The sequence below is a fragment of the Neolamprologus multifasciatus genome, chromosome 4, assembly GCF_963576455.1.
Source record: "Neolamprologus multifasciatus chromosome 4, fNeoMul1.2, whole genome shotgun sequence".
Lineage (NCBI taxonomy): Eukaryota > Metazoa > Chordata > Actinopteri > Cichliformes > Cichlidae > Neolamprologus > Neolamprologus multifasciatus.
Window position 1 is genome coordinate 20349958 of NC_140442.1, and position 23536 is coordinate 20373493.

General features: G+C 41.4%; 1 protein-coding gene across 2 annotated transcripts; it reads right to left on the reverse strand.

The window, feature by feature from the left end:
* Positions 1–5489: 5489 nt before the first annotated feature.
* Positions 5490–23047, reverse strand: LOC146520362 (uncharacterized). 2 transcript variants are annotated; one of them, XM_085157032.1, is made up of 6 exons: positions 22706–23047; positions 22139–22613; positions 21090–21257; positions 13598–13722; positions 10018–13258; positions 5490–6378 (listed from the first exon to the last, which is right to left on the reverse strand). In XM_085157032.1, the coding sequence occupies exons 2-6, from the start codon at positions 22589–22591 to the stop codon at positions 5950–5952; spliced, it is 4416 nt and encodes a 1471-aa protein (XP_085013158.1). In that variant the 5' UTR covers positions 22592–22613; positions 22706–23047; the 3' UTR covers positions 5490–5949. The 2 variants fall into 2 exon arrangements, with proteins under 2 accessions (XP_085013158.1, XP_085013157.1); XM_085157031.1 differs by having other exon boundaries at positions 22139–23046.
* Between the last annotated feature and the right edge of the window lie 489 nt (positions 23048–23536).

The window sequence follows — 23536 nt, forward strand, 5'->3', positions numbered from 1 at the left end:
ACACACAAACTGTTTTTTGAATGGATAAAGCAGGCTAACATTAAGCTTCTGGAGTAGTCTTCACAAAGCCCTGACCTCGAGGACTATGCTTGAAAGCCAGATTCATGCCAGTAAACAACCGATTCAAATTAACTTTACCAATTGTACAAAGAAGAGTGGTTAAATATCCAGACGGAGCTTTGGCAGAAGCTTGTCGATAGCTACCAAAAGCATCTGATTGAGGTGCAACTTGCTAAATGACATTTAATCAGATATTAGTGGGGTATATGTACATATTTGAATCCATGTATACTTTTTACCCTGTGTGGATTCAAGAAAATCCAAAATAAATTCAAACCTGTGCACCGTGTTCTCAGTTTTTAAAGTTATTAAAGATGTATGCTGTACAATTATCCCACCATCGGAAAAGAGCAGTTCAGAGGAACCATTAAAAGCCCAGATGAGTGGATGCAAATGTCTCACCACAACTGCCTTTTATTTCTTAATGTGTCAGTACTTTTTATTACATGTATCAGTGATAGGTTCAATGAAGTGAAACATTTTCAACAAACATATTTCACTATCAGACATTAGTATGTCATCATCCGCTTTTGCTCAGAAAGGATGATATGAACATTTCTCCAGCTATTTAAAGAATCAGAGCATTACTTTCCTCTTCATTCACACAGCTGATTCAAGAGTTAAACAGAGACACCCAGAAAAACTGAAGCTTACATCATTAAATGACACGTGTGTCCGCAGTCGAGTCCAAACTGGCTAAAAGGACACTTCATTACACAGAGGGTGGGCCGAGCATGAAAAGGCACTAATTACAGAATTACTCGTGTCAAGTGTCAGAAACTTTTGGCATCAAAGGATGTCTTGAATTAATCCCCAGGTCACCTGCACCTTACCATGCCCACAGACACAAGACTCTCAGACCTGTGCATCTGTACAGCAGTGCAAACAATGCTTTCATTTGTGTGTGTGTGTGTGTGTGTGTGTGTGTGTGTGTGTGTGTGAGTGTGAGTGGGACACTTGGCAGCTAAAGGGCCCAAAGGGCTGTACACAAAGCAGTGACCTAAAACAGTTTTGAATCAGTGTGTGTGTGTTTGTGTGTGTGTGTGTGTGTGTGTGTGTGTGTGTGAGAGAGAGAGCCCATTGTGTCATTCTTCTGTGTGTTGCAACCTCTGAGAGTAAATCTGGCATTTTCATTTATGATGAGCTTGGAGCGATCAGCTGAATGAATGATGTTACGCTGACTTCTACGCTCTCGCGCGCGCCTGTGTGCGTGCATGTTCACCATGTATTCAAGGCTCTCATCTCCATATAAATAGCCAAGAGGAGAGTGGATGGTTTCTATTTAAATTGTGCGTGTGTGTGTTTCATTGTGCATGGTGTGCTATTCTGGGACTGAGCCATCCCAATCTTACACTCATCTACAAAAACAAAACCATCATCATGACAGTGCTGTCGCATGTTTGAGGGTGTGTGTGTGTGTGAGTGTGTCTCACTAAACAAAAAGATCTGGATTATTTTTGAGCTGGGCAGAGAGGTAATGAATAAGTCTTATGCGTAGGTGCTGATCCCAGTTAACACTGCACAGCTTACTGACAATATAGGTTATGTATCTGGCACACATTCACGTCGCTGATGCATTTTTCTTCTGTTTTGTTCCCCTTGGGGTTGCTGCATGTCTGAACCATCCAAACCCCGGATCCACCCACTTGCTTAGATCGTAATTTTCTGGCTTTAGTCGAGATAGCAACAAGCAGTGAACACAAAGTCAGGATCAGATCATCTAGCATCACAAGTAGATAACATAAAAGATGCTATTTGCAAGCTTATGGCATGTTTAATTGAAACACATTATTATCCTAGAGCATTATATAATGTTGTTTTATCAAATTCCAACTGCGTATTGCCGTTATGCATAAGGTGTGTTTTGGCTTCTGGTGCCTGGGCGCCTAGCCACCAAGAGATAGTGGTCCTGTTTTAAGTTGTAGGTTTATCAGCCAGGAGGTCTTTGTTTTTGTCCTGTTTGTGTTTTGTTGTTTTTTTTCCTTACTTTGAACAAAAACTGGTGATGATTTGGGCTTTTTGTAGCCACAGGACATGGGCAGCTTGCAGTCACTGTGTCAACCATGAAGTCTTTTGGCTAGCGAAGAATTCTTGAGTCAAATGTGAGGCCATCTATCCGACAGCAGTCCAAACTCATCCAGTGATCCAAACACAGCAGCAAATCTAGAGCAGAATAAGTGAGAAAGATAAGAATCACGGTGTTGCAATGCCCCAGACCTCAAGTCCGGCCCTCACCCTGATTGAGGTGCTGCAGCAGGACTTGTAGATGTAGATAAACTAATGCCTGCAAACTTCATGAACTGGCCCAAAATTTCTCCACAACAATCGGAGAGACTGATAGTCACCTATAAACTGATTAGTCTAGGTCATTGCTCCTGAAGGTGGTTCTGCAAGCTTTTGAAATGATGGGATGCACTTATTTTTTCCCAGGTGTGCAGGTCTGTAAAAACTTCATGACTGTAGATGCATCAAGTTTCAAGAGCACTGTGGTCACATGCACAACAACACAAGTGGCACGTGGAAGACATTCACATTCACCTCTTGTCACATGGGTTTTGACCACCTGATTCGTTTTAAGTTTGGATGTGTGACCCAGAAAACAATTTTTAAGGCATATTGCATATCGAAATTATGTACTATTTTCTTTTATGGTTTTTGTAATGTTGCTATAACTTGCATATAGACCATATTAACCTTACATGATCTGACAGGACAAAAGTACTATTCCAAAATACTGTGTAATTACACTTTATTGCATACATACTGTCTCAGCTGAACTCTGGACACGCACACACATACATATACACTGATATGCACACACTCATCCCCCTCCCTTTCCAAATGCCTTCGATGCTTATTCCCTTCCGATGCTGACGGTGGATCAAGGAGACCAGCACACAAGCTGCAGGCCCGGATGTACTGTCTAAATCGGCTGTCTCTCACCCTTTACCCACCCCTGTTGCTTGTCATGTGTTTCTTTGGTGTATTAAGAGTTTTTTTTTCATGTGCTATGTGCAGAGGTGTTTTTTTCTGTTGTCAAACTGATCTCCCTGTTGGAGCTCAGTCTGGGGGGAGTTATTTTTTTTCTCCTTATCTTTCCTCATGTGGTGCATTTTTCCATTGTTATACCTCTCTGACCTGTCTTCCCCATGTGATGTTTTGTGTAATGTATGTATGGTCGGAGGGTAAGATGGCGCCGCCATTGCGTGCAATAGGTCGGCAGCCTTATGAAATTTCCCCTTGTGGGACTAATAAAGGTATATCAAACATATAATCATCTAATCCTATATTTTTCTATGAGCCATGTGCTTAGCAAACAATGTATTTTTAAGTGAAAATATGATTCAACAAATGCGTGGAGGCAAGCCACACCCAGGACCTGACCTCCAATGACTTGTAGCATGTGAAACCTAGTGTAGGAATGTGTTAGCGTGTTTGCACGACTGCATTAGACGTCTCCTGTTACTTTCCCTTCCTCTTCTTATCTAAAACATGCAGAGCAGTGACATGGATCATTGCATGCCTTTAACGGAAAGAAGACTTAAATTACATGCCTCACATTTCATAGATTAAAACACACATATTTCCCAACAGATTTTCATAACTCACATAACTTCCTTTACTTTGTTGCCAATCTGAATATTAATTGACAAAAATTTTGTCAAGGTCTAGAAGAAGATCCAAACTGTCACCCACAGATGAGATGAAATTGGAAGCAACTCAGGAACCACCAAGGCTCAACCCTGCCATAAACTGGAAACAGCTGGAACACCAATATCGCCATAGAGAGTGAAATAAGTTTTATCTCACAATGGAGTGCAAGGTTGTTGACCAAAAAAGAAGCTGAAGCTGCTCACTTGGACAAGCCAAATGTTATTTAGAGAAAATTCTTTAATCAGACAAGACAAAGATTGAGGCATTTGGCCACAATGACAAGAAGTGTGTGTGGAGGAGTAAAGGTGAGATTTTCAAACCTAAGAACACTGTAGCAGCTGTCAAGCATGGTGGAGGTATCATCATGTTTGTGGCTGTTGTGCTCCCAGTCATACTGGTACGTTGTACAAAGTGGATGGAATAATGAAGAAGCAGGGCTTCCTCCAATTTATTCAACTTCACCTCAAATCAACAGCTAGACGGTTGAAACTTGGACTCATCTGGGTGTTCCAACTGGACAATCCAAACACACAGCAAAACTGGTTTTGGGCTGGATAAAGCAGGCTAACGTTAATGTGCTGGAATGGCCTTCCCAAAGCCGCAACCTAAACTATCATCTATTTAGTCTTTCATTTCTTAATGTATCTGTACTTCATGTTACGTGCATCAGTGATAGTTTCCTATCAAGTGAAACATTTTTAACTATAAGATGTTTAATTATAAGATGTTAGTATGTTGCTCAGAAAGGATATTCTTTTTTTTTTCCAGCCATTTAAAGACAGAGCTTTATTTTCCTCTCTTTATTTGCATAATTCAACTCTTTCTGCAAATCTGAATCTAATTTGAAGTCATAAATATGGTGACAGCTCATGACCATATGTGTAAGCTCACATGAAGTGAGCTCTGAAGTCATGCTTGCAGATGTCTACCTGTCTGCAGTGGATTCAAAAGAGCTGAATTCATCTTAAATCTATCTAAATCCACTACAAACACACTAATGTGGACACTTAACAGTTAAATACAAAATATTTGGCAAAGGCGTAAGCATGCTGCACATTCATTAAAAATGCATTGTCCATTAACTATAACATTACAGACAGAAGATGCTTCTTTATTTATTTTATTGATTTTTACCATCAAACGACATTTGATATTTGTGATTTTTAGCATCTTGGTCATCCTGCACATTTCCACTCTCATTTGGAAAAACCTGTGCACTATCTGGTGCATTCCTGCAGCAATTCTTCAGAACATCTTTATCTGTCTTCAGAGGCAGCAAGTCTGTTGGCACAGTCACTTCCAGGACAAAAATATTAAGAATCTAAAAAAATACATTTGATGTGAAAAAAGAAAACTGCTCTTTAGCCTTTCAGTGTAACAATACCAAATGACCTAAATAAAATTATAATTCTGTTTTCATTTTTTTAACATGCACCCCCTTTTTGAATGTACAGATATACAGAGGAGAAAAAATATATTACAAATTAAGGACAAATGCTCCAGAGTGCTGTAAAAAAAAAAGTCACAAAATGCTGAGCGTTTTCTTTATTAAATGTAAAGTAATGTTAGATAACAGCCGGAACTTTAATATGGTATATAATATAGTCCTATGTAAATGCAGTTAGGTGTGTACATTTTAATAAAAAGAAAAATGTGATGGGACCAGTTTTAAACACTATTAACGTACATTTTCATCAATCCCCATTAATCAAACAGCAAAATTAAAAAAAAAAAAAATAGAAAATACGATATTAAAGCCATACGTTAATCCACAAAAACATATGGGAGTCATCCAGTAATGCCAATAATATATTGTTTTTCTTCTTGCTTTATCCGCTGTATATGTGCAGCATGTTTAAATACAGTAAGTCAAAGAGCTGATTGATGTAAGAGTTTTTGTTTTCTTTGACTGACGCCCGAGGTTGGAGAATGAAAACACACTATTTCAGTTTCCTTATCCAAGTTATTAAAAATGTATGCAAACTCTGGTCTAGTCTTTTTTATTGCACCTGAAGTCATGACCTCCCGGGGAAGAAAGCTCGCTGTAAACTTGGCAGGCAGCTGGATTTAAATATGAAAAATAAATCTCCACGAGTTTAAATGCAAACATAAAAAATTTGTCATGTCAAGGAGTCAAGAAAGAGGTAACAACATGTTTTGGTATATAAACATTGGCCCAGTGGTGATTTCGCCTGACGCAGTAACATTAAAAAGACGTGATGACCAGTGACCACGTTAGCTGGTGGTTTTACTCTCATGTGCTGGAGTGGCCACGCTGCCTCTTTTACTGTGTTCTGGAGTCTTGTTCACTTTGCCATTCATCCCCTTAAGGTTGTACAGCCGGCTGAAACTCAAGTTAAATGGAGTCCTCCCGTCCTGCACTTCCGGTCCGGATGATTGGTTGTGAGACGGAGTACTGAGCTGGATCTGTGGGTTCATATGGAGTAAGGAGGAGTTTGGATAAGGAGTTTGGTTCTGTGCTACTGAATCCTGGCTCTGCTGGCTTTGGGAGACCCGTTTCCGTCCGGCTGTAGATCCCACAGTACCCGTCACCAGTGGTTGCGGTGGTCTGGTTGACGTTTTGTGAAGAGATGACATATTATCAAAGAAATTCGGACTACGTTGGACCCTCTTTTTTTGAGGTTTGGGAGAAGAGTGTGAAAGCTGCAGAAAAAAGAAAGACAGAGGAGATGTCTGACTCAGGGTGTGTGTAACACTTCTGCAGACAACAGTTTCTCATATTTATTCTATTATATGTGGGGCAACTTATCTATAATGCAGTGTAGGATTCTTACACTCACACACGCATTAGCAAGCGACATATAAGCTTTGTTGCAAATGGAAAAGAGAGGGTGCAAAGTGTCTGTGTTATTTCCACGTCCATTAATATTACATGACTGAAATAAGCTAAAACATGCAAACAACACTTCACTGACTCAGACTGAGTACTCTGAGATGAAAGCCAGTGGATTCGGGGCAAGAGTGAGTGAGTTAAACACCAATAAATGTGAAACCTATTCATCTTTAAATACTCTATCAGTGCAAACACGCACGGCACGTCATTATAAATATGCCACCTTTATTCGCACGAGGCATCCTTCTTCAATAATGAACAAAGCATGGTTGTGCTGTTGTGTTTCAACTTAGTGATGCTCTGCTGGTGAAAGGTTCATGGATCAACACACAAACACAGAAACAAATGCTTTAAATTATATTACATAGGATTTAAATTATATACAGTACTGTGCAAACTCTTGATCCAACCCTGATTTTGTTATATATTTTTTTTACTTTTTTTTTTAAGTGATCTTGAGCAATGGTTCTTGAGGCTTTCCTTCTTTGAACAACGGCTACTTTTCACATGTTTAACAATGATGAAATTCCCAAAGAGCTATAAGCCTGCAGTGTGAGGAACAGTATCTGAAAGTCATGTCCTTCAGAAACAGGGAGGGGGGTCGGGGGGGATCCAGCATAAACCTGAGAGAAGCATCTGGGCCTTCAATGATCTACTGTTCACTGAAGCCTCATCAGAAATGGCCTCAATGGAAAGGTGTCAAGAAGCCATTCTTAAAGAAGGGAAACAGAGAGAAAGGGCTGAGATATACAAATCACATAATAACTGGACTGAAAATCAGGGTCAGCAGGTCTTATAGAGTGATGAATCCAAATTTGAAAATTTAGTTTAAATCATCATGAGCCAGCTGAGGTGCAAGATAAAACAGTAAGTCTACATGGTGGAGGTGCTGTCATGATTTGGATCTGAATTTTAGCTGGTGGGGATCTTACTGGAACTGATGGAATTTATGAATGCAGAAAAAAATCCACCATGCATTACCTTCTGGAAAACATTTTATTAGCATGACAATATGACAATGATCCAAAACACACTACCAAGGCAGTAAAAGAATACGTGATTAAAGCCCAGAGCTCACACCTTCAAGTTATTGAAGCAGTATGGGATCATCTTGACAGAACAAAAGAAAAGGCAGCCAACATCCAAAGAAGCCTAGAGAACTATTCCTGAAGACTACTTCAAGAAATTGCAGAAAGGCTGCCTAACAGACTTCAGACTGTGTTGAAAAAACATGCAGTCATATAAAAAAGGTTCAAAATGAGAATTGTACAAACTCTGTTTTTGCTTTATATACTTTTCCTGCCCAAGCATAAAGAAATGAGGGGTGGCTCAAGACTTTAGCACAATACTGTATGTTATTAAAGCTTTTCACATTCAATTTTTCTAAACTTAGATGAACCTTAATATAAAAAACTGTCAGTGAAGAACAAAAAGACACTTTGATAAATGCACTATTTCAAGTTGTTACCAACTCCAGTCATGTCAAGTTTCTTTATATAGCACATTTCATATGACAGGCATAGACTTAACAAGCTTCAAAGCAGAAGGAAAAAGAAGGACATTACACAAGGCAAAAACTTCTAAAATAAGAGATTAAATGGTCTGTATTTGTATAGCGCTTTACATAGTCCCTAAGGACCCCAAAGCGCTTTACACATTCAGTCATCCACACATTCACACACACAGGTGATGGCAGCTACATTGTAGCCACAGCCACCCTGGGGCGCACTGACAGAGGCGAGGCTGCCGGACACTGGCGCCACCGGGCCCTCTGACCACCACCAGTAGGCAACGGGTGAAGTGTCTTGCCCACGGACACAACGACCAAGACTGTCGGAGCCGGGGCTCGAACCGGCAACCTTCTGATTACAAGACGAACTGCCAACTCTTGAGCCACGATCACCTTTTACACTTTAAAAAGGGATTTTGATCAGCAGGATGAAAGATATAGGAATAAAAATAACACTGATCCTGAAAAATTTCCCCATTGATCACTCACGTGCAAAAAGAGATACGCTTTGAGTCTCTTTTTAAAAGAACACACTGGTGTAGCAGTAGTAGTTGTAGTAAGTGGTAGAGTGGGACCATAAAACTAGATGATTTAGAAATCATTCAGTATTTGCTTTGTGATTCAAGCGATGCCAGGAGGTCTAGATTCAGGAAGCACATCGACAGAGTGAAAAGAGGCTGTCATTCATCGATTTTACAAGTAGTGAGAAATTATTTTACTGGGAGGCGAAGAGAAGAAGAAATAAGAAGGATGTTTAAACTTTTTGGTTTTATTTAAGACTCTCCCTGCAACTCTGCCGTCAGCTTTCAGGCCCCACTTCTGTGGAACCAACTCCCAGTTTGGATATAAAAGACACCCACCCTTTGTTCCAGCTTATAGTTACAGCTGGATCAGATGACCCTGAATCCTCCCAGTTACACTGTAATAGGCCTAGACTGCTGAGGGCTTCCTATGACGCACTGATTCTTCTTCCCTTATTTATTTTCTATGTGTTTAAACACATCTCTGCATTTAATCATTAGTTATTAATCTCTTATTATGGCTCTCTTCCACAGCATGTGTTTTATCTTGTCTACCACCCTTCACCCCCAACCTGTCACACCACATGGCTGCCCCTGCCTGAGCCTGGCTATGCTTGAGTTTTCCCCCTGTTAAAAGGGAGTTTTTCTTCCCTGCTGTCGCCAAGTCAATGTTTGACTGTTGGGGTTATTCCTTTGATTTGGTGAAATATAATTATGCATATATTTACTTAATAGCTGCATTGTTACAGTAGGAAAAGGTGCATAACTTTCTATTGAAAATAAAAGCATCAGAAAAGGCTGAGACTGTGACAGGAAGCACCTACAACTGTACATATGTTGTTTTTCAAAGATGATAAAAGGCCGGCTTGGAGATAGTGAGCATGTGCTTCTACAAGCTAAGATCACACCCACATTTTTGGCATGCTTCGGGTTTTTTCCGTCACGCAAGTTAACACGGAGTGAAGCCTTGGGATCTACTAAAACATTTATTTTGCCCTCATTTAGTTGTAAAATACATTTGGGCATCCAATTATGAACCCTGGCAATGCAATGGGTGCGGTTCTTCATGAGACTAAGGATGTTGGCGGATACAGATATGTTTACCAAGGCTCCAATGGAAGATTGACACCACTTTCATGTTTGCATACTAAACAGCTGCTTAGCTCAGCTTAGCACAGAGACTGGAAACGATGGACATACAGCAGCAACTAAGTGTCTCAAGGTCACCAATTGAAAAACTGTGTTTTTTTAAATGAAGTTGTCAAAGAAGGAAAATGTGTTACCTTAATTTCAATTAATTAGTGTCATGTTTTTGTTTTTTAACAAAATCCAGTTGTATATATACCCATTTGGATATGATTGGCAAACTAAAGAAACGTTTTGTTGGTTTTAGATGTTATTCTGACCAGTGCTCATACCTTCTGTCCCTCTGTCTGCCTCTTTGACTGGGGGCTCGATCTCCTCTCTGTACCCCTGGGTCTTATTTCCACCTGGTTTGAAGCATTCTCCCTCCCCTCTCTGTCTGGTCTCCCTCCCTCTGTTGATTTAATGTCACCAGCGGACGATCGCTTTGGCTTTGATCTCTCTTTACTTGACCCTCCTGCAGTCATTCCTCCATCCACCAGTCTGTCTGCAGCTGACTGGCTCCTTGCCACCTTTCTCGTAGGCGTTTGGACCTCTTTGTCTTTTCCTCCTGTTTCAGTTGAATCTTTGCCTCGTTTAATTTGCTCCATTATTCTATTAGTATCCTCACTGCCTCTCATCTCTGTCCCCTGGGATTCTTGCTCTTCCCTCGTCTCAGCCACACTCAGTTTCCTCCCATGTTCATCCTCTTTACTTGCTTCTTCTTCACTTGCCTTGTTCTCTACCTCCCTAGTTTCCACTTTTTTTCCAAGTAAAGAAGAATTGGGGACTTTAGCGGCCCCAGTCAAAGTCTGTGTTTCACTGTGTGCCGTACCTAATGTAGCATCACTTGAGCTGTAATTTATGTGTGCAGGACCGGTGCCAGTGGCGGGAGAATTTAGACTACTTGTGTGTGCAAAATTAATGTGATCCGCTATCATCCCCTGGCCACGAGAAGCCATGTGGTCAAAAACAGGCTCGTTAAAAAGCGAGTCGCTACATTCATAATACTCTTCAGAGGTGGTGGAGAGAGCTGAGTCCTCTCGTGAGGAGATATAACCATCAAAAATGTCTGGCGATAGAGAATCCAAGGCTGGCGTGCGTGGAGAAAATCCATCAGGAGTGGGAGTGTGTGCTTTAAGCGACTGTGATTGGTGCACAGGTGTTTGTGAACGGAAGTCCGGCAGGTGTGTTTCGGTGAGGTGTAGACGCAGGGCTTTTTCGGGCGTGTGTGTGCCAACACGTCCTGTAGAAGTTTGTTCTTGAAAGGTGCTGTGCGTGTTGTGATTTGCAGTATTTCGCATATTAACCTCATTGTCTACATGTGTGAGTCTTACTAGTTCACCTTGCTGACTGTAGGTGTCTGCAGCAGATGTGTGTGCGCCATCGGCGTTATGAGGTTGCAGACATGAGGTCGAGAACACTGGCGCTGTCAAAGAATTCAGAGCCTCCATCTGATCCATGTCCTGTGGTTTAGAAAATGATATCCTCTGGGGTTCATGTACTCTTGCGAGAAATGTTCTGCACTGTGTCATATTTTCACCTTTTTTGTCTGACACATCACCAGATTCAGAGCCTGTCAGAGTCCTTTCAGGGCTCGCTGTAGCTGCCTGCGCTGTGGCTACACAGCGTGCGTCCATCTTCCCAATAATCCTGCAATCTTCGGAAGTTTCGAGGTCAACATCTTTTGGAATGATTTCTTGAATTTTCAATGCAGCTGCCTTTGGTGCATCATTAATCAAAGCGTCTGACTTGTGCAGCTCGCTTCCAGCGACCGTCTGGGATGCTGCTCCGTCATCGTCTTGCTCATCTGCTTCCACACTTGTCTCTTTAGATTCTTGCTTTGAAGTTTCTTCAGGATTCCCTGTGTTCTCTGTGTCTTTTTGTGCCCCTGCCTTACTGGTACTGCCGTCCTGCAGCTCAGGGACAGTTTGACACTCTTTTACCAGAGATGTCTGCTCAACAGCTGCCACATCAAACGCACTGTGGGCCACGAGTGGCCCTGTGCTGGCCTCGGGCCTCCTAACAAGACGGATCTCCGGCAGTTTCTGCCCATTGCTGGTGCTGCTGTCACTCATAACTATCTGTATGGTACGAGGTTTAGGGATAGGGGGAGCTGGGGTCAAAGAAGAGGATGCAGGGAGGGGTGGATTTGGTGTTGTAACGGAAGAAGTAAGAGGGGGAAGGGCAGAGGAGCTGGTGGAGGGAACAGAAGCACTAGAAGATGTGCTTGAGTGCACTGTAGTAATAGGAATGTGGTTATTTTTAGACTGTGTGGCAGAAACCAGGGAGGTGGAAATGTTGCTGTGGACAGTTGGAGTCTGGATGCTAGAAGCCACTTCAGTAGAGATTTGCAGTTGCTTGTGAACAGCTCGTGTTTGTGAATCCGCCTGTGGTGGTGCGGTCTCTTCTTTCGAATCTTGTTCTGTGTTTAATTCTGGGGAGTCGGGAATCTGAGGGATGTGTGCACCGTTTGGTGTTGGGGTGTGTGTCCTGTGCACAGCAGAACTTTGTGTGCTCAATCTACTTGTAGGTTCTGCTTCCTTTTCTGTGTTTAATTCTGGGAGCGAGCCTGACTCAGCGTGACTGTTTGATGAGACGGGTTGTTCTGCGTGGGAAATCTTCCCCTCGTCAGAAGCGGGTGCTTCGCTGCTGGATTGGGGAAATGTTTGTGCACTGAAGGGAGTCTCAAGGCGTGCCTCTTGGTTAGTGGTTGTGCTTAAATCAAATTTATTCTTGGCGCTGACAGAATTAGCGGCGTCTGACTGCAGGTCAGACTTTTCCACAGATGCAGGTGATTTCTGTTCAGATGCCTCTTTGTTATGTGTGACATCACTGAGTTGTGCTTGCTGTGCTTTTTCTACAGCATCATCAACCATGCATTTAGCCTGTGCTGGTTGGAGTGCATTCACCTCCTCTTGTTTAGAAGTCGCCTGTGTGGGCTTGGCGACTTCTTCCTTGGATTCCTTTGTGCTGCTGAACGGACTGCTAAACCTGATCGCCTGGCTGGTTTCAAACATCTCTGAACGCTGCAAGTGGACTTGAGTTGGTTTTTTGGCATCCCGAACGTTAATGAACCCTATGACATCACTGGGGGGGTCAGGTTCTGGCCATGTGGGCAGGTATGTGACTAAGCATGCTTTTTCTAGATTTATTAATCCAGGATGGAGAGGATGAGATTCTTTTGTCAATTCTTCACTAGCCTTGCCTCGCCTCTTCTTCTTGGAGTTCTCTGGATTTTGGGGTTCTTTGGGGCTTTCTTGGTTAACAGAGGTGGTGGGGCCGGGGTTGGTCAAAGCAACCAGGGCATATTTTGGGCTGTACAACTTCCTCGCAATGTCAGCAGAAGGGGGTATGACAGGGGCGGGCTGTGGGAGGGGTTCCGGCTCAGGTTCAGGCTCTGTGATGGTCTGCCGGAGGTCAACAGAACTGGAGGACAGATAGAGGAAGCGAAACAGTCGGTCGAAGCCATCCACAGCCTGCCCTGTAACCACGGTGATGAGATTCCTATCCAGACGTGAGGCCATCCAAGTGAAGCTGCACAAAAAACAAATATGAACAAATAAAAAAATGCAAATTCAGACTTATTTAAACTGCACCACGATACCACAAAACAAACTACACTACACTGCAAGCATAATGAAGTAATCAGAAATGACTGCAAACGTAAAAGTATAATGATCCAGTCACTTAGGAACTGCACGGTTACTATGGTAGATTGGATACATTTACAACCTGTTTGTCTGCTATGTCGACAAGGCATTGTTTATTTATCTCTCATGCCAAGTTGGCAGTTTCAAAAGCAGGTGGAGCACAAGGCGATAATCTTTTTCTGACACATTCTCCCTCTTTCTCACACACGTAATGCGCACTGACCTGTACGACCCAGACACAGCTTTGTCTCCATCAACGAACATGAATCTGTGACCCATTCGCCCTCTGACCTTGGTGCAGGACCTCGTGTAGAACTCCGCTCCTTCTGAGCAGCGGACACGAAGGTGCTGAAACACAAACAAACACGCAATTTTTGTACATATTAAAGACCCAAAACTGCCTTCATAACCTGTGACCTGCATTACAGAATAAAAGGCTGCCAACAATGTGAGTAGAGACCGTGAGTCACACTACGTCAGCTAAAGAACAATAACATCCACAAATAATAGTAATATCAAACATTTACAACTCAAATGTAGCCAATGTAGAATTTTCTTTTTTTGCTAACAAACAACTGTTTGCCTGGCATTTTGGTACTTCTTAATAATAATCCCTAAAACATAGATACAGAAGTCCTTAGCAGTCATTTTCCACTTACTGCCTTAATCTAAGGTAATTGCTCCATGTGTTCAAACATCTGAGCAATTACACAAACTACAGCCAGTGTAAACACTCTGCTTAAAACTTACACAACCCACATTATGATGTCTGGCTTGTCTTTACTTGATTTGAAAGCCTATATTCCCCACCTTTGTTGGAAACTGTCTGTTTTTTCATGCCTCTTAAAAGCACAGCATATGTGTTATAAAATAAGCCTTCTGAGTCAATTTTCCTGCACCTGCTTTTGCCTATAATGTGTTAAGGCTCAAAGCCTATAATGAAAATAATTATTCCTTTCAACAGAAAACATGTTTTCCTTCCATCTGTCCATTGTCATTAGCCATTTCTGGGTCCAATAACTTCTTCTGATCTCAAAATCAAACAAATGTTGAAATACCACTTAGGCTATGTTCACACTGCAGGTCTTAATGCTCAATTCCGAATTTTTGGATCAAATCCAAATTTTTGGTCTGCTTGTTCACACTACAAATAAAATGTGACAGCAAAGGCGCTCTAGTCTGAATACTCAAAGCGGCCCGCATGCGCAAAAGACGACGTCTCACACACTGCACTCTGTTTAGATCCAGACCAAGCACTATGGTTTGACTGATGGCCGTTAATATAAAGACTTGTTTTGGACTTTACGTTTCCCAATTTTTGCTTTAAGTTATTTTGTAAAATCTAATAATTATCTTTATTGCTGTTTTAGAGAGGAGCAGTGCTTCAAAGGATTATACAGTACAAAATAAAATTAAAATTTTCACGTTTCTCCAACGTTTCTCCAACGTCGTCTTCTCACCAGTTTCACTAACATCTACACTGGATAACCAGGAAGAGTTTGCGATGTCTTCTTGGTGCTTGTCCAGAGCTGATAATTGGTGTCTGTCTTGTGTCCGTGACGTAAAAGATGGATTTAATGCGACATGACCGTTCAAACAGCAGTCGCTTTCTAAAACATCGGATATGTATCGGATTCAGTACCACATACGAAAGTGACCCAGATCGGATTTAAAAATATCAGATTTGTGCCATTCACACTGTCATAGCATGATCGGATATGGGTCGCATAGGGTCAAAAAAGTCGTATTTGATGCGCTTTCGCCTGCAGTGTGAATGTAGCCTTAGTGTTAAAAAAACAGTCTGTACTGTTTTTAGGTTAAAACAAAATGATCCATGCGTTTATTCTCCCAGATGTTACAATAAAGTTTAACGTTCAGGTATCCATGACAAGAGGATTTATAAGGTTAGCTCTGTTATAAGCTAGCACAACATTAGCTAGCTAGTTTCTAAAGATGTTCGACCATGTTTTGACAGAGACAGAAAACTAAATAGTAGCAACATTTGGAGGGTTAGTGAAGTTGTGCTAGTTGGCACACAATTATGTCCTACCTTTGTGGCTAGCTACAGTGAAGAGGATTAGGCCCACAGGGGGGGCGGGAGTGGCCACATCTTTTTCTTTTCTTTTCCAGAATTCTGAGATTAAAGTCAGAATTCTGGAAAAGAAAAAAAAAAAATACATGTCCACTTTTTTTTCTTTGTTTCTCCTGTGGCCCTAATCCTCTTCCATACTACAGAGTTATGGTTAGGATAATATAAAACATTAGCACAGGGAAGATGGAGGATGAGAGTTAAACTGTTTTCAGTAAAAGTTCACGGTTCCAGTTAGTAGAGACAAACATCATAATATGGCAAATAGAAGATGACGAAAATTAATGAAATTATTCATCCCCAACAAGAGGTTAGCCGTTAATATCCCAAACACATTGAATAGCCATCAACTTTTTCTCAGCAGCTAGTGGTGGCTGAAAATAAAATAAAAAATTCCAAAATAAAAGTTGAACTGATGCCTTGGTTTAAGGTGCTTCTTAAACAATATCTGGATGTCCTTGTTAGACTTTCTATCAACAGTAATTTTGTGTTCAAGGATAGTTTTCTAAAACCTCTTTATCAATTAAAATTAAATTAACAAAATTAAAAAATGAAATGAATGAGAACTATATATATTTACACAGACTGCTGTGGTGACTGAAACCTGTGACCTCATCACTTATCCTACTAGCTAAATGGCACATTTGAATAATATCATTCCTGACTGTATGATGCTAACATCGTGGAAAGAGCCTGATGTTAGGTTCACCATGCAACAAATGAAATACAACAGAGGTATACAAAACTGTGACTACCTTAAAAGTGTCTATTTCTTAAAAACAGGTTGCGGTAATACTAGTTTGTGTACATGGAGAAGACCAAGTTGCATTAAAGTCTCTTCACAATCATGTACTAAAAAAAACAAAACAGAGACAAATGCCTTTCATTTCTTCTTTGCAGTAATCTGATCTACATTTCTCACTTTGTAAGAGATGGGCTGACGCAACAACTATTCTACGTGACACAACATCAACATCCATATATGTACGGTTCAGTTTCTGGCATCAATCATTGACAAGTTTTGACCAAGGAGATGACGCCGCAGTTTCAATCATGTTTGATGGGTGTTGCTGCACGGTTTGGATTACTCACTAAAACAAATGTCTGATCCTGAGCTTACTTTCACTTTGAAATTGTGTTCAGACTGAAAGTGATTCATTTCTGAAATGTTCAAATATTTGGAGTCTGGGACACCGTGAAGCCTGTGAGCTTTTAGAAACAGCTTAAAAACATGCTGTACATGAACAGTGCTAACAGAAAAACTGGAGCGCTTGAAAGTAACCACAGTAACTGAATCCTCACATCATCATCTAACCCAATGCACTTTCAGAAAGCAAAAGACAAATAGATACCAACTAAGCCTATGCAGTCATTGTGCATATGCATGTGCAAACATGACCTCTGTGAAAAGCCTGTTCTCAACTATACCCCAAACATATAAAATAATGTATGTTGCAATGCTAACATTTAACCACTGTAAGGTTCATAATAACTGAATGGTGCAATATCATTGTTGCAATCATAAACTGATATTAGAAAGTCTGACTCAGTCAAACTTTTTAGAGTTAAATGTTGCAAATATTTTTTATCGTAATACTTGCGTGGTGATATTGTATCAATACGGGAACACTAAATATTGATATTTTATTAAAGAAATTAAAATATGGTGGAAACGCTGTGAACAAAAGGCACATGCACCACTACCACCCTAAAAACACCCCAAAAGGTGCATTTAGGGTGTTTTTCTTCATTGTCTGTAGTGTTTAAGAGCTAAAAGTCTGTATAAAACTAGTTTAAAAAACATGGTTTCCTTCCATCACTTTTCTATATCACTAGCTGCTTGCCAACTCTGTTGTCATTGACCATTTATAGGTCCAATCAATCTCCTTGCATCTACAAAAAAAGGGGGGAAAAGTGTGGCTTCCTGGTGACAATATTGAATTTTTTCACATTTTGCGACCGAGTGCAACTCGTGGTGACTCAGTGGTTGCCCAGAGATTGAGGGTGTTGCACTCATGACCACGTGGACTGACTGAAGTCACTCTCAGAGAGATTGTTGGAGGTTTGCAAAGAATTGCTGTCTAATTTATAAATGCAGACAGATTGCCAGCATGTTGCCATCAGTCTGATTGAGTTTTTGTCAATGAGCGCAACTTGAGGGACTCGACTCAACAGGCTGCCAGCTGGTTGTATTCTGGTTATATTCATGTAGAAGAAGAAATGTTCATGTAATAGTTAAATGTGAATTTCAATCTATGTAGACAGCAACACATATATATTCATGGATGATTTATCACGGTTAATTGTTGCATTATCCAAAAAAGAATGCATGGAAGTATTAGACTAACAATATAATTTTACAAACATAATACAGTAACGTTGGAGAGAGAAAAAAAAATCACACCATTACACCATATTGACCGTAGGTTGTGTGGTTCTTGTTGTCGTTACTCAGCATTACATAAATAAGCTCCATAAGCCCAGAGAGGTGTGTAACAGACCCTCAAGTCACCTTGACACACTAGTCCTTTGGTTTGTTGTAAGTGTAGACTTACACTGTCTGACCTGGGGATTTTCAGCCTGCCCTTCCGGATGCCTTGACACAACTTTGAGTGCTAAGTCTGTCTGAAAGTGACATGATGCAGCCAAAACATTATGCAGTCAGTCTTCTTGTTTCAGCTCCTCCTCTTTTCTTTTTTTCTGGCATGCTTTGTCTCACAGTAGAAACACTTGTTTTCCTCCTTCGTTTAGGCACACCCTAAACTTTCTCCTTCCCCCAGTGCATTCCTTTGGTTAACCGATTCGATAAATTGCATTGCATGCTCCAAGTTCATGACGACGAGCACTTGAGCTGTTGTTCAATGCATTTTATGCGGAAATAAAACCACCTCCGAGTGCACTGTGGTTTCAACAGTCTCTACAGTCAATGTGCACACTTTGCTAAACTACTTAAATTAAGCTCTGTCAGCTTGAAGTGTGGCAGTTGGATATTTTCCTAGAAAACCTTCCTGAATAACTGATGAGTAAGAAGAATTTGGTACCTTATTGCCCACTCAGGTGCCAGATTCCACTTACTCTCACTCACTTGGCAACTCATCTCACCACTCATCTGCTCCTCCTCCCATCCCTCCCTTCCAGCCGCTCTATCTCGTCACTTACGGCTTGTGGTAAATTCCCAAACTATCACCTGTTTCCTGCAAGTCATCCTCTCATTGTCTTTCTTGACAGACTTGTCACTTTTAGAGATGTTTGTGTTAGCTGCTCATCGTCGTCACGTACTCCTGTCTCCTGGCTCTTCCGATTTTCCACATAGATGAGCATCTATTGGTGCACAGAGGGCTGTTAATGTCATAAATGGCTATGTAGTTTTACTTGGTAAAATAGGCCCCACGCCAAAGGTTGCCTGCCAGTATAACAAAGCAGCAGTATATGACACATCAGGGAGCAAGCCCCTCCAGTGCACTTCATAGGAGAACCTAACAGAGTCGCAGTGTATGACTAAGAGAAAGGAAGCACGCTGGCTGTCAAACAAACAAGATTGTGTCTTACTACACTGGATCCATCTCTTAACAGCGTTGTTTTACTTGCTGCAGAGCCACCGTGGATTAAACAGAATAGCAGCTTTGCATGTCATTTTAAAACTCTCTCTCAGGTGTACAGTGTACGCTGCTGTTGGCTAAACCCAGAGAGTGACCTACCTGAAGGAGATACACTTGTCTCTCCATAAATATTAGAAGAAACTGTGGCACAGAATGTTTTTTCTTCATACAGAGCCACTGTGCTATCAAATATTTAATTTACTTCAGCCTGTGTGTCTACTGTGAAGCAAGTAGGAGTAAATCTGTTAAAGACAGATTCTCAGTGCTTATGAATCTAAAGCAAGAAAAAGGTCTGGGATGTCTTAGTAGGAACTAATAACGTGGCATTTAATTCAAAAGGCAAATGCAGCGAGTATGAATCGCATATGAAAAACTCATTAAACCGAGCAACCGCTTTCACTTATCATGTATCATGTCATGTGCCACACAAACATGTGCTTTTGTCGACAAAGCAAACACTGCTGCTATTGAATTTCTTGTTGTTTTGTTGGCAAATTTGATCCAGATGGTACTGAAAGACTGTCAAGCCTGTTTAACTTTAGTTACTCTGAGGCATAAAGTGACAAGTGTGAGTGTTTGTGCATCTTTTCTTATCTGCATGATCTGCACGCATGCATGCTACTTTAGATATTTTGAAATATTTCTGCAGTATTACAGGGACCACTAAGCACACAGGTCAAGCCAATGAGGTACGGCTAATGCTGCAGACGGTAGGCATGATCAAAACATAGCTCAAGTAAATACCCTAAAAAAAAATTATTCTTCAATTTCAATTTCAAATTATTCTTTCAATTTTGACCAAAATGTAAGTGAAATACATGAAATCAAAGGTTTATTCGATCAAATAAAGAGCTGTTGAGGACAATGTGCTTGGTGTAAACTGTAAGAATCAGGTAAATTTCATTTTGCCAATTTCATGGAAAATTTCCATTAATTTTTCTTCTGTACTCATGGAAAATTTCAATCCTTTACAGTTGAACCAAACACTCCAACTGGAAACACCTTGCGTTGGATGATTTCAGCTCCTTCTTCCACCTGTCAAGCAAAACTGTGTCCAAGTGAAACAAGCAGACCTTGTGAGAGGCCCCATCTAATGCTGACTAAGCCATTAAAAAACACTACACAGTGAACTAATATGTGAGAACATTAATCCTGCACAGCGACAGTTTAACCAGTAATCTATCCTAAACTGTTCTTGGGAAATGATCACACCTAACAGAAAGAGATTGCTTCTTTTGGTTGACTTGAGTTAAAGTGACTGTGTTTGCTTTGGCAGCTTTCTATTAAAGATTTATACCCCAAGAAAACAGTTCAATGAAAACGCATTTTTATATTCCATGCAACTCCCTTTTAACATGTCCCGGCATGAGAAAGATCTGTTTCATATCTGTGTTTTGATCGTAGCTAGCTATTTACAATATGTAACAATAAAGGTAGGCAGAGTGGGATTTATCTGCGTTGCAGTACCAGCTGGGTGGATCTACTGGTGGTTGTGTGGACTCTAGCATGTGTGCGTGTGAGGGAGACAGCGAGAGACAAAAGAGAGAGGGGAAGCCGGCATGTGCTTCTGTTTATCCGTGCATAACAGAAGTCTCTTGACTTCAGTTGCTTATTTTGCGAGATAATCTGTCCTTGTTTTCTACATCAACGGCCTTACAAAGTTATTTCAGGCTCAAAAACACGGCAAGACTTTCCGTTTTGTCCCAAAGGTTTCAATGCACGTGCGTTTGGAGCCAAAAAGCAAAGACACTCAACTTGTCAGTGAAACATTTACCCTGTAACACTTTGACCTCACATGTCACACAATGAAATTTCACTTTCTATCTCATTATCATTTGAGTCGTAATCACCTTTTATTGCCTAAGACGGCGCTTTGAATGGCGACGTCTGTCCAACAGCGTGCTGTGGGAAAACTGAACGGCTGACTTTTATGACTGTTTTCAGCTTTACTTAGAATTTGGACTCACTCTTTGATGATAAGATTCAAATTGCTATGCAAAATGACAAAGTGGGTGGTTCCGCCTCACCTTGAGGTGTCCGGCGTGCATGTTGGCCCTCCGACACATGGCCAAGAAATGAGGCAGTGTTGCGCGTTCCAGCAGGATGTAAACAGAAACTCTCTTTTTGAAACCAGCACCAAGCAAATCTCTGAAGATGTCGACATCAGTGAAGACGTCCATCACCACTGCGATTACCTGGAGACGCAGAAGCACAGGCACAGGCACAGAACCTAGATCAACCTCAGATGCTCTTATGTAGTTCATGCATGAAAATGAAAACAAAATTCATTACAGAGCAGAAGGATAAAAGCCTCAGCCTTAAGGTTACTGTGCGAACACATTTTTATGCCAAAACAAATAACACTCAAGTTGTTTTTCAGGTTTAAGTAAAATATGTGTTTCCTATGCAGAGGGAAAGTTCTCCCAGCTCTCACAGCTACTTATACAACCGATAACTCGTTTTCCGTCTGAAGCTCTTGAGGAAAATGATCCAGCGAGCTCGTTTCAGGCAAATAACACGACACAGAGAAGTGATGCTAAGAAATAAGACATGTCATAAATTTCTACCTCCAGATGACTCAGCCGCATAAACAGACACAAACACTGACTGATAGGCATAAGCGCTGCAATATACCCATGCAAATACCCCACCTAGCACACATAGTCCACTGTTAGTGGCATAGCTGATAATGGCCATAAATCAAGCTGCACTTTACTCATTTGGTCAGCAGTCTATAGTCTGACCATACTGACTCCTTTAGACTTTATGCCAGCACTGTGGGTAATTTCTGGACTATGCACAGCTGATTAAAGAAAAAAAAGTTAGGATGGCTAGAAATCAATATTTTCGGATTTTTATTCAGTCATTGAATGAACTCAGAAGAGTAAACATTAGCATGCTTTGAAGATGAACCAACACACAAGTCATCCAGGAAGCTTAAACACACATAAATATTGATGAGAAAACAAAGTTTTCATCCGCACTTAAACATGGTTATTTTTATATATTATTTAATGCACAATGTGATGATGAATAGTGCCATTTAAAATTATCATAACTGTATTGGCCCACCTACCTTTTGCGCCTGTGCGATCATTTTTCTGACAACCTCTTTGATGTGAGCGTGACCATCCAGCGGCGGCTGCGTGTACACCGTAGTACGCGTCACCCCCCGGTACGCATCGCTGTCGGGCCAGCCCAGGTCCATCTGCGGGATGGATGTGTCCGACAGCTCTGGCCAGTAGTGAAGCGACAGCGGGGTCTGCACGTCTTCGGCATCCCCCGAGAACAGCTCCAAGCCCGGGTCATAGGGTTCGACGGCGCCGGTGAGAGCTTCCAGCTCCGGGTCTGAGAGGAAACCCCGGAGGCCGCGAGCCTCCAGGTATTTAAAGAACGCCTCGCGACCATCCCGCAGGAGAGCCTCCAGCGCGAGCCGCTGGTCCTCACAGTAGAAGAACTCGGGCTTGGACTCGTGCGTCCGCGGGTTCACGTGGTTATCATCCAGGCACTGAAGCTGGGATAGAGCCATGTCGCGAGCCCGAAATAGTTAACTGAAAAATAGCAATACAACTTTCATGAACCACCCAGTTCTACGAGGCAGTTCTCCAAAACGTCTCCAGACTTTGGCTGAAGACAGACGCACCTGTGTGCTTTAATTCCTCGCGTTTCTTTAAAAGAGCTGAGCAGCTTAGCTCGAGGTCTGGTAAATATCTTTCATCTTGTCGCCTGCTTCGGTCAGCGCTATAATTCCGCTGGTCAGCCATAATGCATTAACACTGAGCCATTGTTACTACCAAGCTGAAAGGCTACCCGGCAAGAGAGAAAGTAAATAATGAGCGACATGCTGCCTGCGGCACCGCCCGACAGGTGTGACCCTAACAGGCAAAACACACCTACCCACACGCTTTCAGAAAAAGGCAGACCTTTATCACGTGACCTTCAGGGCTTCCCAGTTTTATGAAGTGTTGCAGCGCTGGCAGCAGGAAGATGTCCATCCCTCGATTTGTCCATTAAATCATTTAGATGGCACCTCATGTGAAAACCATCAGCGGATCATCATCTGTTTTACCTGTTCTGTCATGTTTTTTTTTTCTTTTCTTATTTAACTTCCTGCCAGGATGGAAAAGCCCCAGCTTGTGTTTTGTAAAGATCAAATTGAAGCACATAATTACTTCAAAGAAAGACTAAAATATGACGGTGAGATCAAATAATAATAAGATGGGATAGGGATTAATAAGATGTAAAATATTACCTGGGGGGCGGGGCGGGGCGGCAATAGGTACATGCACCATTAAGTTTTTGTTTTTGGTTTGTTTGGGGTTTTTTCTCCTGATGTCTGTGTTTTTAACCACAAACTTCAGCGTCTCCTGCCTTGTGCACTATGTTTCTGACCTCTGACCTGCACAGAACATGTTGAATAAGAGTTGCAAATTAATTCCCGCATACGATAATTAAAACATTTAGATTTACGCAA